The 15,820-nt window shown below is 49.4% G+C and overlaps 2 protein-coding genes across 2 annotated transcripts; both read right to left on the reverse strand.

Moving 5' to 3' along the window:
* Positions 1 to 2,618: 2,618 nt before the first annotated feature.
* Prr9 (proline rich 9) lies at positions 2,619 to 2,969 on the reverse strand. Its single transcript, XM_027920780.2, has one exon. The coding sequence runs from the start codon at positions 2,967 to 2,969 to the stop codon at positions 2,619 to 2,621; it is 351 nt and encodes a 116-aa protein (XP_027776581.1).
* An 11,009-nt stretch (positions 2,970 to 13,978) lies between these two features.
* Positions 13,979 to 14,332, reverse strand: Lelp1 (late cornified envelope like proline rich 1). The gene has a single exon (XM_027920813.2). The coding sequence runs from the start codon at positions 14,330 to 14,332 to the stop codon at positions 13,979 to 13,981; it is 354 nt and encodes a 117-aa protein (XP_027776614.2).
* Between the last annotated feature and the right edge of the window lie 1,488 nt (positions 14,333 to 15,820).

Below are 15,820 nucleotides of genomic sequence, written 5' to 3' on the forward strand. Positions count from 1 at the left end.
CTTGGAGTCTGTTCTCCTATCTGCCATCAGCAGGCCCGTCCCCTTCCATCTGCTGAGGCCTCCTCCGTAATCACCAGGTTGCCCCTCTATCTGATACGGCTAGATTCTCCCTGCCCATCAGTCTACACTTCTCTCCACTGTGGTTGTGTGATCTTGGGCTCCAATCTGTCTTTAGTGTCAGAGAACAAAGACATTTTTTGGGCTTGAGCTAAGCTAGAGACTGGGTCTATGAGCCTCCCTTAGCCCAATCAGAAGCTTCACTGAGAGGAGAGTCTTTCTGCAGGTCTTGATCCTGTGGAGTAGCTGGGCCCCGAGGAGTAGCTGGACCTTGGGAGCAGCTAGGTCCTGGAGAGCAACAGGCTTATTCGGAGGTTGGAAAATGAATGGAAAAACCAATTCCCACCAGCCAGGGAGGCCAGAGAAGAATGACTCAGGGATTTGAGATATCCCGGAGATTTGAGGAAAGGTGTGGCCTGCAGAAAATAGAGCTTTTGGCTCTGCACAGGGATGCCGGCCACCTGGTTCACCATCTCCAGCACCTGGAACCGTGCCTGGCATTTGGCGAGTGATCAGGGAACTTGTTGGGTGGAAGAATGAGCCAAGGAGGAGACAGTTACTGTGAATCTCTTCTGTGTGTCATGGGCACTTTTGTCAGGCAAGGAAGGGCTCTGCGGAGGAGTCATAGCAAAGTGGTTTCATCACTCCCTGGCTTTATGAGGCCAGTCAAACCCCTGAACCAGACCAGCGGAACTCCCTGAAGCCGCTGTTAGGATTCCCTTAGAGGATGTCCCCAGAGCTCAGGGCCTGGCCCGGCCACCCGCAGACTCAGGGAGTGTGGGATGCTCCGTGTTGCCTTTTGAAATCTTCCCCCAAAGAATGCCACGGTTCTATCTTATTCCAGAATGATCTCTAAGATGGGGAGGCCAGTCTGACTCAGAGATGAAAGGTCCTCAGTTCAGCCAAACCTCTGAGAAGTGGGCTTCAGGAGCCTTCAGGGAGAGGCTGACCTGCGGTTTCTCCTCACATGGACTGGGTAGGGAGTGTGGCCAGGGGATGGATCAGGAGGGCCCCTTCACCCCTCAGGAGGCTGGCCCTTGACCTGGCCCTTCCTCTGGGCCCAGGTCACACCTCTGGACACTGCTGAGGAGGCAGATGTTTGGCTCTTTCAGGTCAGGCCTGAACTTCTCAGCCCTTTCACACAACCCGAGGTCGCAGCCTATGCTTCCTCCCCAGGCAGAAGAGTGACAGGGTACAGCCAGGTGACCTAGGCTGTCTGGCTTTTCTGAAAGCTGGCCAGATGGCAGGGCAGACTACTTTGGTCCTCAAGCCTGTTCTCCCCAGAGGCATGTTTAGTTCTTCCCTCTCACACTGATGCTGTGCGTGTAGGTGTGTGGGTGGATTTGGGATGCCTCTTCCCCGCCATTTCCCTCCTCCCCATGTCAGCCCTTTCCTCCGAAAATCGAGACTCAGAGAGGGAAGATGTTGTAGAGGAAGTAACCCTGGGTCTGGGTTGAGGGTGGCTGGTCCCAGCCTCATGCTGAGCTTCCTCATGGGTGAGCCTTGAAGAGGAGGTGAGTGGGTGGCCAGGGACCTGGAGGAAGGCTCTGTGGGGTGGTCAGGGACCTGGAGGAAGGCTCTGTGGGGTGGTCAGGCACCTGGAGGAAGGCTCTGTGGGGTGGTCAGGGACCTGGAGGAAGGCCTTTTGTTGTCCCTGTGATGTCTACTTTTTATTCCCACTTGGATTTCCCTCCCAAATGGAATACAATGATGACCACAGGGACATCAGGCGATGGGAGGTAGAAAGGAACGAGCACGTGTCAAGTCAGAATCAGACTCAGGATCAGCTTTATTGTATGTACGTTACCTTCACCAGGGAGAAGAAGGTAAGGAAGCTGGAGAGCAGACCAGCTCATATCAGAGGGACACAAATCACATCCGTAAAGAGCGTACATGGTGAAAATCAAGGGCCCCAAACAGACCTGCTAGGAAGCTCAAAGATTGGCAAGGACCCAAACATCCCATTTGTATTTCTTTTTGGGCTATTTGGACTCAATCGTTTACATACTTTTGTTTCATTTTTTTTTTTAAAAAAACACACCCAACATTGCAATGTCCAATCACTGGCTCTCAGGATGCAGAGACAAAATGACTTAGTTTCTGATCTCTGCACCACCACCAACCTCCTCTTCGGGACACCCATGGTCGTGGTGGTGATGATAAGTGCAAAGTCCGTCAAGTTCAGATGGTTTTGAGGCTTGAATGAGTGCCTGCCGCTGTGGAAGACGAAGGAGTTCTTGGTCATTACAAGCCCAGGTTTAGGTGGATTTTTGGCTCAAAGGACTGTGCTTGGCTTCAGTGGTGTCCCTTGTTAACTACACCTTTTCTACATTTGAGCCCTTCCACGACGGCCGAGAACAATACTCATTCATGGAGGCTGATGAAACACGGAGAGAACTGTCTTCAGAGACACGGATCAAGTCCTAGAATACTGAGGAGGCCAGAAGGCCAGAGGGTACATTGCCCACAGGGACACCCACAGGAGAAGGTCACCAGAGCAGGGGCTGGGGTTGGATTTTTTCTGTGGGCCATCTTCTTGGCCCCAGATGGCATAGGAGCAGCTACTTCCCCTTGCCAGGGGATGAACACTTCTCCTGGACCTTCTGTGGGCAAACCTCCACACACTTCGTCTGGGCAGGCTCCTGGCACGGCTCCACACACTGAGGCAGACATTGGTCTTGGCATGGAGGTAGGCATGGGTCTTGGCCTTGTTGTGGGCAATTTTCTTGGCTTAACTCCTGGCACTGAGGAAGACACACCTCCTGAGCTTGTGCTGGGCACTTCTCTTGGCAGGGGTCCTGGCGTGGGGGGAGGCACACCACCTCAGCCTGGGCCTGGCACCGCTCTTGGGTCTTTTGCAGACACGGAGGGGGTGCACACGGCTGCTTGCACTGCTGGTCACTGAAGGACATTTTAGGGTGATTTGTAGGATCTGAAACAAACACCAGCTTTGAAATGCTCTGCATTAAAAGTCCCAGACTGGAAACAGGCGAGGCATAAAAAGTTGAGACAGTGACGGGGAATAAATGATTATTAATCCTTATTTCTCCTTCTATCGCGGTCTCAGTTCCTTGTGACACCTGTCTCTGAGCTGGAAACAGACTTTTGTTTGGATAGTCATACCCCGAAACCCTAGTCTCCCCATAGAACTTACCTTTCTATTCAACTTGACTGATCCTTTTGGAGTCAGGTGAAAAGAGACTAGACAGAATGGTTTGAGAAGCCCAAGAAATGGCAAACCACTTCAAAAATCAGAAGCAAATACCCTGCAAGGGAGGAGCAGAACAGGGGCTTCCCAAAGATGCAGTAGGGGAGAGAGAGAGAGAGAGAGAGAGAGAGAGAGAGAGAGAGCGAGCGCACAGATACCCCCACTTACCTGTCTTCAACGAGACTCAACCAAGGATCTGGATGGCAGAGCCAGGCAAGGTGGGGACGTTTATATAGTCCTTGGTCTGGCTTCCTGCAGGACCGACAGGCCACGTGGGTTGAGGTCCTAATTGTGGAGTCACCATAACGAGCTTCCTCTGAAATCACGAAGGGTTTGAGTCACTGCTTGGGATGCCTGTTAATCAGCCTGCATTTTGGCCTCTGGGTCCTCACCAGACCTCAGCAGGGAGGGGCACCTCTCAGATCTTTTCCATCAGTGGCAGCAGGAAAAGAATGTTCATCAAATGTTATCTCAGTCTGTTAAACCAGGGTTGATGTTCTTGGTCTGCCCAAACTGGCTCCGGATGTGGTGAAAGATAAGATCCACCTTGCTCATCTCATCTTCACCAATGGGAAGACTTTTCTAAGGCCCGGGGTCTGTCTGGGCCAGGGGATTACATGGCCTATCCATTGGATGCCTCTTCATGGAGCCTGGAAAGTTATTCTTCCAGACCCAAAGAAGATGGAGCATCATGTGGTTCCAAGCAAACCAGGGGCCGACAGTCTTCTGGATAGAGTGCTTTTTCTGCATAAAGGTCCTGAGGGAAGTTGGAGTGATTTGTTGCTCTTGGGCTGGGAAGTGGGGTGGAGGGGATGAGAAAGGCGGGAGAGGGCAGGCCATCGTCATCTTCTCAACCTTGATTTATGACAGACTTCTGAAAGTGGAGTTGCTCGCGGAGTTTTCATAGTGACCCAGAAGACAGGTTGGAACAAGGTCAGTCTGTCTCCTTACTTTCTGGAAAGCTTTTTCTTGGAATTCAGGTCAATAAAATCCAAGGGATGAAAGGAAAAGTTTCAAAGCAAACACACCCAGTTCTCTCCACCTCTACACCCTGGTTGAGTCCACCCGAGGTGCTGTCCTTCCCTGTGTCTGCTGAAACGCTGAGCATTCTGAAAGTTCCACTCGGGTCTATCATCACCCAAGAGCCTTTTCTGGTTTCTGTAAACCAGAAATAAATTCCTCTCTTCGCAAACTCCTAGGGCATCTCGTGTTTGTGCTATTTTTATGCCATGCATTGTTGCTATTAGGAATTCCTGTCATTTGTGTGCAAGATCGTATGATTTTCCTGGGTTGTAAGTTTCCAGAGCGTAGAAGCTATGCCCTGGGTATAGTCAGTGGAAGAGGATGGAAGGCAGATGAGTACTGATGTGGTTAGCATTAATGAAGGAATGGGAGGGTGTGGGAGACAGTGGGGAATAGGGGACGTTCTCCTTCAATGGAAAATGGTTAAAGATTAGTAATGAAAGACGCCCCTCGTCCACAAAGTAGAGGCTTTGTGTTTGCTAACTTTGACCAAATCCCAGGGACTTTATAAATGATGATGCTCCACTCCTCCCATGAACTTTAGGTCCAATTAAAACCTTAACTTGAAAGAGGTCGGTTTAGGTCGTTTCCTAAGAAATAGGTAAAATAAGGAGTGCCTTTGACCGTTTTTATTGGTTTGGGATGCGTGATGACTGAAAAGTTCTTAAAAGGTGAGCTGGGGAGACCAAGTGGTACTTTGGGCTTTTAGGACTGGTGCAGGTAGGATTGATGGGCCGCGCTTGGTGACCCGGTGGGAGACAGAGGCCTGGGGAAGAATGTGGAATTCCTGTGGGTCCATCTGAAGATCCAAGGTCAGCTGGGGACTCGGGGTGCTGCACAGGGTGGAGAGGCTCTTCTCCTTTCTCTTTTCTCTCCCTCCCTCCCATCCTTTTCCTGTTTTCCCCTATTCTTTCTCTCCCTCGCTGTCTCCTTTGTCTTTTCTGTGGAATGGGGTTTAAGACACAGAGCAACTCTCCTGGGTCCTAGAGGGCAGGAGATTCTTTACCACTGAATTTATTAATTTATTCTTTCAGTCATTCGTGGCCTGGGTTTTAAGCAGTTCACAGTTTCCTGAAGAAGATAGGAAGAGGCCAGTCCCCACGTCTCAGAAGGAAAACCCCTCATTGATCTTGAGTGGAAGGTCCCGGAAGACTTCAGGAGAAGAAATATGCGCTATGTCTTACCGGACAGTAGGAATCACCTAGGCAAGGACCTCGGACAAGGGCATTCCAATCAGCCTCGAAGAAGGAAGGAGTCTTGTCAGGAGGCTGTTGAAGTACCGAGGCCCAGGTGAGAGGAAACGAGAATCCGAGGCTGACTTAGGAAAGGCATGGGTGATGAGTGGGGAGGCCTGATTAGGATTTCCAGAATTTTTTCTGAAGCAGATGCATAAGAGAGATGACCTTGCTGTGCCATATACACTTCTGTGGCTTTGGTTGAGCCCAAGGAAAAGTAGGCGAAGGAGTGATGAGCAGAACAATGGAGCAACCAGGTCTCATGTGCTCAGGTCGTGGGTGAATCCAGTTAGATAAAACCCAGAGTGTGACTTCTCTAGAAGGCTTCCCTGCCTCGCATTGAATTGATTAATGATGGAACATTCTTAAAATTGACCCCAAAAGTCCTGTGGAAGGCAGAATAGTGGCCTCCCAAAGTTGTCCGCACACTAGTCCCTAGAATCTGTGTTATGTGTTATGACCTTGAAATAGAGAGATTATCCTGGATTATCTAGGAGGGACCAGTGTACTCACAAAGATCCTTAAAATGAGTTTTACTTGGACATAAGGAAGAATGAAATGTGTTACTTGCTGGTGAGTGGATGGAACTGAGAACACCATGCTGAGTGAACGAAGCCAGATTTATAAAGCCAAGAGGTCGACATTTTCTCTTAGATGAGGAAGCTAGAGGGAAATAAGGAATTCAAAAAGGGGGGGGGGTCCTAGGAAGACATAAGGGATATCAGGGAGTCAAGAAAGAGGAACGAGGGAGAGGGAGGAGGGATGGGAAAGGGGGGAACTGTGGGAGGGGGCTGACCAAACTGTGCTATGTGCAGGAATGAGCAGACCACAACAGATTCCACTTTGATGTACAACTATAATGCATCTGTTAAAAAATTAATAGAAGGAAGACTAGTGGAATAGAGGAAGGGAATCGGGAGGGAAGAGGAGAGGGAAGGGGTCATACTGGGGACTGGAACGAAGCAAATTCTGTTATATGCATTTATAAATATGTCAAAATGAATCCCACAGTTATGTATAACTGAAATGCACTGATTAACAAAAAGGAAAATAGAGTGGAAAGAGGGGGCATAAGAGTCAGTGTCCAATGTGAAAGACGTACTTGACTGGCTACTGCGGACTTTGAAAATGGAAGGACAGCATGGATCTCCAGAAGCCGGAGCAGCATTCTGACCTCTAGAGCTATAATACTGTACATTCTTGTTGTTTCAAGCCCTTCCCTTTGTGATAACTTGTTATAGCAGCAGTAAGAACACATACATCTTCAATGTCTGAGGCTCTTGGGAACTCTGAAGGGGGAAGTCAGTAAACAAGTGAAATCTCATCTTAGCATTCCCTCATTTAAGTATATTTTCTATTGTCAAAGCAGTACCCTCAGACAAAGGCTAGCTTTTGGTAAAGGAGACACAGGCATCTTGAAAAATAACTGAATTCTGGGCCCAGGACTGGCTCTATTACATAGAGTATGTGTAATACTGAATATAGCTTCCCAGAGCCTCAATTTCTTCCTTTGGAGAAGGTAAAATACCATTTCATAGATTTTTTTTGTGAGCAATCAATTAGAGAACATATACACTGACACTCAGGCCATAGAGCTACATACAGGATGTTAGTGCAATCTTATTGGTTCAGGACTCACCTCCTCCGTGAAGTCTGTCTTGATTGCCCCAGTTCTCCTTGTTCTATGTCCTTTACTGTCACTTCAACATTTGGTCTTTGACTTGTACTTTTCTAATCAATGTGATGCCTAGACAGTGTATTACCTGGCTTCATCGGTGTAAGATGTATGAACTCTTGCCAGCTCCTGATCCTCTCTGGTCTGGATTTTCTTTCCCCTTTAGTACTAGGAATAAAACCCAGGGCCTTGTGCAAGGTAGGCAAGTGCTCTACCACTGAGCTACACCCGCAGTTTTATTGTTATTCAAATACAAAAGTTTTAGAAGGATCCATTCCAGCTCTGACATTCTGTGACACTACAAGGTGGCCATGAATGGCGAACCCAGGTATCTGTGTGACTTTGTACGTGGATGCGTGTGTGTATGGCCCCTTCCTCCTTGATGGGGTTATAATGTTCCCACAGAAAGACCCAGTCTTTCATCCTCTGTATGCAGCAGGGGCCCAGCCAGGTGGCTTTTCCTAGGTACAGAACCGGAGTATTTGGGATTTAAGCCCCTCAAGAATCAATCTTAGTGGCCCAGTATCGGGGCTGTGGCTTGAATAGCTTTGGGGAGATCGCCCTGCCCCCAACATCTTAAGATAAGATGACTAATTAGTTTCTCTGGCTGTCCCCAGCCCTCCAGGGAGAGTTGGGATAATCTGATTTAATGCCATCTGAGATTTCAGATTTCAGACTCTGGAGCTGTCATTACTGGGAGCCAGGGCCTAATTAGGGTCAGCAGAATAGACTCAGGTGTATGCAGGACATTGTTTTCCCCCCTGTTCCCATCAAATAACTATCTGCTTTGTTGAGATCATAAAAGTTCCCAGACTCCTCTGATTCACTGGGCTGCATATTACAGGGTAGTGGGCCGATGAAGCCGAACCGCACAGAATGCCGCTCATCCTGTCTCCCGGGGAGCAGGTGCCTCTGGAGAGCTTACCCAGCTTGTGAATTCCTGGGCGAGAATCCACCGTTCCTCTCCCTTCCCTTCTCTTTGTGTCACCTACACAGGGGGTGTGAGTCAGAGCCGCGCGGGTCACAGGCTCCTGGGGCCAGGGGGGATATAAGAGGCCACCTGATTGCACTTCCTTGCTGCAATCCCAGCACGTGCTTTATACGAGAGGCACAGAACGAGCCATCACCTGCAAATGCTGAGGCCTCGTTCAAGGTCCTGTCGAGAGCTCGTGTCTGGTTTGGACAACGGGCATCGCTAAGTTGGGGAGTCTTAAGTTTCAAAAAGACATCAAGGATGCAGACCAACCGTGGCTCCTAACAGTTTGGGGAACATGAGAAGATAAACATATGTACATGTCTTCACCTTCAGGGGACCAGGGACCCCAGGTTAAGGGCCCCTGAGACAGGCAAAGGGGAGAAATGATATTTCCAAATGGCTTAGGTTTGCTGTTGGACTTCGTTCTTTTCCCTTTTGATCATCTTAAATCTGGGTTAGAAATCTTAGACTCTTCTGACAACCAACTCCCCGGTGACTTAGTTGTCTCCCTCTCTGGATCTTAGCTTCCTCCCTCGGTCACAGAGAGTCCTAAATGCCACATGCAGCTCTGATAATTCAGAGATGCAAAAGTCTCCCTCTGGCTCCTCAAGGAGCCTAACTTGGGAATGGAGTAGAGGGAAGGGCTCTCTATTTGCCTTCAAAGACATTTGTCACCCCTTCCTGGAATTCCCTCCTCCTCCAACCTGTGGCTTCACACAGCAGATGGCAAGCATCTCTTGCTCAGGTAGATGGGACAGGACTCTGCGTTGACTCAGGTTTTCAGGTATCATTGGCACCTGGCGTTCTAAGCTCAGTTTCCCGTGCATGATTTTTTTTCACACGATCACTCCACTCTCGTCCCTCGATGGAATTTCTGTCTCATCCTTCCGGTGAAGAAGCTGAGACCTTTCCTCTCACTGAGGCTGAACAACTTTCCGGGGCTACACAGTGGGTCAGTGCAGAGCTAACTTGATACCTGTGTGATGTCACGCTCTTTCCCTTCACCCTGCTGCCTTCCCAGGGGAGAAACGGCTCCGGGAAGCCTGCACGGTCGTCCCTGGAGAGGGCCAGGCAGGACCAGCATCTTGTGGCCTAACGAGAAGGTGGCCAAGGACAGGACTGGGACCAAGACTAGGCTGCCTTTCTTTCAGCCTCAGGCCCCCATAGTCAGTTCCTTCCCCTGTCTTCCCACTGCCAGATTCTGAGGATGACCATGTAGTCAGGTCGGGGAGCACAGGGGACAGAAGCTTAGTCCAGGGCCACTCACCCCTTTTTGGGAAAGTGCCCCCCAGTGCCACCGAGAACCTACTCATTTACTGTTACTGACTGTCGGCTTCCTGTGCCTGGCTGTCATCTTGGAGAGGTTAGGTCTAGGGAGAGAGTCAGATGATCAACAGGTGACCAGAACGTGGTATGAGAAGCATCCCAGGGAGGAAGGTGTGGGTGCTGTCAGGGCTCAGGAAGGGACCTCTTGCCTGCCCTGGGGGTGGGAGGCGGAGAAGCTTCTTGGAGCAAGGGACCCCCGAATTGAGTTAAAAGATGAGGATTTGCTCATCTGGATCATTTAGAGGAGGACTCAGTGGAGGAAGAATTGGAGAAGCACATATAAAGTCAGGAAGGCCAGAGACTCTGCCGTGGGTCTGAAATGTCAGCAGAAACCTGCCCCTGGCCTGCCAAGTTCTAGAAGGAGATGGGGAAGTGGTGAGCTAAGGCTGCGGAAGGAGGCTGGGGCCCTCGCCTGAAGACTTTTGTAGGACAGGTCAGGTCATTTGAAGTGCTCTGTAGGCAAAGGGGAGGGGGCCTCCTTAAAAATTTAGGAGGAGAGTGTTGTGCTTGGTTTTGAGCCCTAGCACTGCTTCTTGGTTGGACTCAGTGGAGCTAGACCTGGAGGAAGGTGAGCACTGAAAACCGGTAAGAGCTTCCAGTGGTGTGGGTGAGAGACGACCAGGGCATTCCTGTCGGAAGAAGCCACCGGTCCTCTGTCTGAGTGGAATTCCCTTTGAGCCCAGGAGAGAGCACATGGCTCAGGAGGTGAGAGGAGGGAGTAGGTTTCATACATCTGGAAGACACATCCTGGCCTATATTTTACCATCAGTTCAAACCTTCTGAGACTTGAAGAATCTTTGTGTTTGGCAAATGGCTTTGCCATATTTACCGATTTTTTTTTTTTTTCTTTTTTTGGCTGAGCACCAACAGCTGTGACATAGAAGCAGGTATGACTGATTATCAGTGAAGTCTTCCAGAATGGGCCTTTGCTTGTGTCCCTGAGCTGGGACCTTGGGTCATGTGGAAGCAGGGCAGGAAAACTAGGGGCTGGTGTGATAATGACCTCTATCTTGCCATCTCCCCAGGTGCCATTCGCATGTGGACCTCGCAGATGCCACTAAGGTCTCTTTCAGCTTCAAAGCCAGACATTCTCGTGACACTGTGCCCAGCCCTATGAGAGCCTTCGCTCAGCTCTAAGCCGGTTGCCTCCAGCTGTCCAGGTTTGGAAAAGCCTGGAAGGCCTCTCATCCAGGCCAGCTCTGTTCTTGCCGATTCTTGAGAAGGTACAGTCCAGGGGATCCTATGGTGGTGTCTCCTTTCGGGACTGTCTGGCTGGACCCTCACGACTGCTTTGCCACGCGAGGAGGAGCCTAGTCCTGCCTTGCCTCGTTATCTGGGCACCATCCGGTTGGTGCTACACAGATCTGGTGATGTCACTCTTCAGGTGTTGCTTATTTACACAACCTCTACTGTTTGAGGCGGAGCCCTGGTGACCGCCGCTGGGGCTTGGAGTAATTACAGCATTCTGTGGAGAGGTGGAGCCCTCATCGCATTCTAGCCATCTTCCCCAGAATTGCCTTTGATCCGGTTCTTTCCTGGGAAAGTAGCCATTAGAAGATGTCTATCTTTGGTTTCATGGACACGGGAGAGAGAAATAAGAACGACATTGGCAAGGAGCACTTTCATGTTCTTAGAACTGGCTTCCTCCCAGTCTGTGCCCGGAGTTCTCAGACCCGGAAGGCCTCAGCCTCTGACCCGTGTTCTCAGGGAACCCCCCTGGAGGCCCGGGGCTGAGATCCTATGCCAGGAAGGAGGGAGCCAGGGTGAGGTCCCTTCCCCAGGGTGCATGCTCCCTAGGTGATCTTCTTCCCCAAGTCTTTCCAGGACTCCTGGGGGACCCCTCTGAAGTATCCATGTTACAAAACAAATGAAAGCACATTGATGAGAATCCAGGAATCGGTGAAAGTGAAAATACTTGTCATCCATAACCTACAACCCTCCAATAATGAGAACACCCACAAATTTCCTTGTTGCTATTATTGACAGAAGTTCTGGCTAAAGATAATTGCTATATGCTGTATGTCCAGTTGAGGTCTTACTTTTTTCTCTTTAGAAAATTTTTAACAACCGTGAAATATTCTACTAAATAACAGGTCCAAGTTTATGTAATCAAACCATGATATTTAAATTGTTTCTAAGTTACTTGATGATGATCACCCCTTTAAATATAGTTCCCCTGCATTTTGAAATTATTATTATTTTTTTGCCTAGGTTTAATGAAGTGGGAACCAAAGACTGGATTGTGGTATGCTCTTAATATACATTCCCATATTTGCCAAATTGTTTCCTAAATGATTTTTTTTTCTTCTGGCACTGTGGATGGAGCCCAGAGGTGCTTTGCCTCTGAGCCACAGCTCCAGTCCTTTTATTTTTTATTTTTTTTATTTTGAGACACGGTCTCTCTACGTTGCAGAGGCTCACCTTAAACTTGAGCTCCTCCTGCCTCAGCCTCCTGAGTTGCTGGGATTACAGCCATGGGCCACACTCTGCCTGAGAGTTTTCTAAAAGGATTTGTTTACATGCCACTCAACAGTGGCCCGCTTTTTAGACACTGGGGGCTGGGATTATTATTTAAAAGCGATTTAACAGATGCTAAAGGATGTCACATTATTCTCTTCTCTCTTCCTCCTCCTTCCTCCTCCCCTCTACCATTTCCTCCCTTCCCCTCCTTCCTCTTTCCTTCTTTTTGATTTCCTTTGGGGTAGGTGTGTTTTCCTCCTGTTATTATCAACAGTTGACCACAGTCCTGCAGTGCCCTAACCCAGGTAGCCAGAGGTCCCCAACCTCCAGCAGCCCTTTTCATGTGGCTTTGGAGTATGGGGACCTGGGGGTCCAGCCCCCATCTGTGCCAGGAGACCCTGAAGCCCAGGGTCTCTTCATGGTAGTGAAAGTGACTACTGGTTTTCACATCTAGAAAACGAGGGGGCAGCATCCTGAAGACCTTGTCTAGCTTTCTTGTGCTAAAATTGTCTTCTGCAACTAGCTGATTCCATGACCTGGGTCAGGAGGGGTCCCTGGTATCTTTTTCTTAGGCACAGTTTGGACCATCTGTCCCCGGCACACTCTGTGCTGTCCTGAACCATTCGCAGGTGTCCACTCTTCTCAGAAGCATGGAGAGCTGTTGATGTGCCTTGATTCCATGGAGAACCAGCGGGCTCTTTCATGACCTCTTACCAGGACAGCAGAGAATCCTTTTTCCTGTTAAATACTGTGGGCTGCAGTGATTCACGGCTGGTTTTATCTTGGTCATGGGTGGGCTCATGACCTTCTAGGTGGTCAGGTTCCTTTCCTGGAGGAAAGCATCCTGGTGTTCGGCCTGTCCACACGTTGGGTCTGCAGCTGGTCAAGGACCTTACCGTAGGACGGGGGCACTAGAAGACAATGGGAAGCACCTGAGGAGGACGAGGGAGACTGAAATGGCAGGGTGAATCCACTCACCCAGGCCCTGCAGCCCTGGCTTCTGCAGTTCTCATTCTACGTCCTCCTCCAATATCATTCTCGGTAATATGAACCAATAGATTCCCTTTTGTGAATTAAGCCAGTTTGGCATGGACTTTAACTCCTTGTAAATGATCCCTACTAACATGGCGGCTGTGAATGCCTTCCCTGTTTATCCCTAATTGGGGTCTACCCAAATGCAAAGCTATTTTTTTTTTGTATTTGAGTTTTTATTTTGAAATATTATGGATTCACAGAAAATTGCAAATAGAGAGGTCCCATGTACCCTTCACTGAAAAATTCTCTCCATAGTGACATGTTACATAAATATAGTTCAGTACCAAATCTAGGCAACTAACACAACTCCTTTTCTTTCTTTCTTTTTTTTTTTTTTAAAGACTGTCTATTTGTGTGTGCACAGCGGTGCATTAGAACATGACCAGTGTGCTCAGAAGACTCACAGCCTCACCAAGAAGGAGGAGTACAGAGAAGTCAAGTACAGGTGTGATGAGTGTTATCCCTGCACTAGGCAGTGGGACCACCAACAGCAAAAGTGGTACCAGGTCTTTTCCTGAGCCTTCCTGGATCTTTTGCCAACATCCCACCCCTTTCTCCTCCTCATACCTCTCTTTTTTGCTTCCTGGGGTTACACTCTCTACCAGCCTCTGCCATGTCTACGATTCTCCCACTCTTGGCTGGTGTTCCCTGGGGACACCCTTCAGAAGAGGCGCCTCTCTCTAAGCACAGATGGGTAGGGACAAAGAGGGGGCTGGTCCTTGAAGGTTGCATGGCAGTGGAGGGTCTGGGGTTCTGGCCTCATTCCCCAGGGATTGCCTCTTGGTAGCTCTGTGCTTTAAAACAGCAGCAAACTAGACTGACGTCCACCAAACACCGAGACACCTTGTGCAGCAGAGGAACAAGTTTACTGGTCACGCCATCACTTCATGGTTTCAGGTCCAGCCCAGATCATTGCACATGGTGATGGTGGTGGTGGTGGTGATGGTGGTGGTGGTGGTGGTATTAGTGGTGCCCACAGTGCTTCAGTCTGAGGGTGGGCAAGGAGGTGGGCAAGGAGGTGGGCAAGGAGGTGGGCAAGGAGGTGGGCACTTGGGAGAGCAGGGCTTGGGACAGGGCTTGGGAGGACATGGTGGAGGACATGGTGGGGGGCATGGCGGAGGACATGGCGGGGGGCATGGCGGGGGGCATGGCGGGGGGCACGGCGGGGGGCACGGGCACTTTGGCGGTGGTGAGCACTTTTCTCGCGGGCACTTGTCGGAGCAGCGTTGCAGCAGCTTCTTTAGACAGCTGGGCTGGCATTTGGACTCACACTTTGGTTCACACCTGGGATCGCAGTACTTGGGTTCGCTAGATCTATGCTTATCATCATTCGACATGGTTTCTTGAGTAGGTAGGCCCTGCAAAGAAACACGAGACAGGTTGTCGGCAGGAGAGGACTGGCACAGCTCCCGCACACCTCCTCCCACCTGGTTCTGAAGGACTCTTCCTGCCTGGGCCGGGGCTCTAGAACCTCTCTAGAACCTCTAGAACCTCTGTCCTCACCCTCGTAGCAGACTCGGATTGCTTTTTCTTATCCTGTTTCCATTTCAGAGACTCTAGTGGGAGTTCTTAACCTGGGGTGCTGAGATGTGCCACACCCCACCTCCACGAGAACTGTACTTCCAGCTGGGTGGGTGCAGTGTTACACACCCGCAGCCCCCAGCTCTAGCAACTTAGCAAACCAGGTCTCAAAATGTAAAAAAGAAAAAAGAAAAAAAAAAAAAGGGCTGGCGATCAAGCTCAGTGGTCAAGTGCCCTGGGTTCAGTTCCCAGTACCATGAAGAGAACTATATTTCCACGTAGTTGGTATCATGTGTTTTAGGGAATTCACTTAAACCATTATTTCAAGGATCCGTAAGTCTGATCGTCCTTCTAAAGTCTTCCTGGCACAGCAAAGATTTTAAAGAACTTCTGGAAGGCCACTTCCCCATCCCTCGGGAGATAAATGGAAAGTTCACTAGTGGACTTTGGAATTCAAGACTCTTCTTTCAATTCTGTGTCCTACTTAAGCTGCCCAAATCTTGAAAATTAATTTCTTCTCTGGAAGACTGAGCCAGGGAAGGTAATCAAACCCCATGGCCACTCTAGATCGGCCCCCTCCCCGGCCTCCACCCAGATTCCACTCAGTGAGTTAGGATAAGGGAAGAAGAAGAGAGAAGGAGAGGGATTAGGAAAGTTTAATTTCTCAAAAACATGAATGTTAGAACCACAGAGTGTGATTTCCAGAGGGGAATTCCGAATTTCCTCCTCTGTTGGGTTTGCCCCTAGCTAGGTGTTTGTCTAGGGAAAGTTTAGTTTCTGGATATGGATAGGGCATTCCAATCTTTGACAGTACTTCGAATCAGATCTAATTGGTATGCCTTTGAGTTCCTGTAAAGAAAATAAAAATAAATATAAAATAAAAAATAAAATTTGTATCTAATTTAGCTTTTTTTTTTTTTCCCAAAAGTTCGGCTCTCTGGGGGAGGCCGAACTCTAAAAATTGTTCAGGCTCTCTACTCCAAGGTGAATTTCTTGCTACTGCAAGGGACAGGAAACTGTCACCAAACAAATCCCTCCCAACCCTGCTCACTGCCTGGGATGCTGCAGGTCACTGTCAGGACAGGAGGGGCAAAAAGAGCAGCTGTTTCCAGTTGTCCTGATGCCACTCACCCCTTTGTGTTGGTAGTGAACTTGAGAAGTAGGCGACTGATGTGACGGGGAAGGTGAATTTTCCCCCTCGTTCCTCTGTGCAGCTCTAGGAACTGAGCGGATGGGATAGGGGCAGGCTTCATTGTGACCTCATCATAGCATCACAAGTAGCGATTGTTGGGTCACTCCAGGGT

This window comes from Marmota flaviventris, chromosome 10 (assembly GCF_047511675.1).
Source record: "Marmota flaviventris isolate mMarFla1 chromosome 10, mMarFla1.hap1, whole genome shotgun sequence".
Classification (NCBI taxonomy): Eukaryota; Metazoa; Chordata; class Mammalia; order Rodentia; family Sciuridae; genus Marmota; species Marmota flaviventris.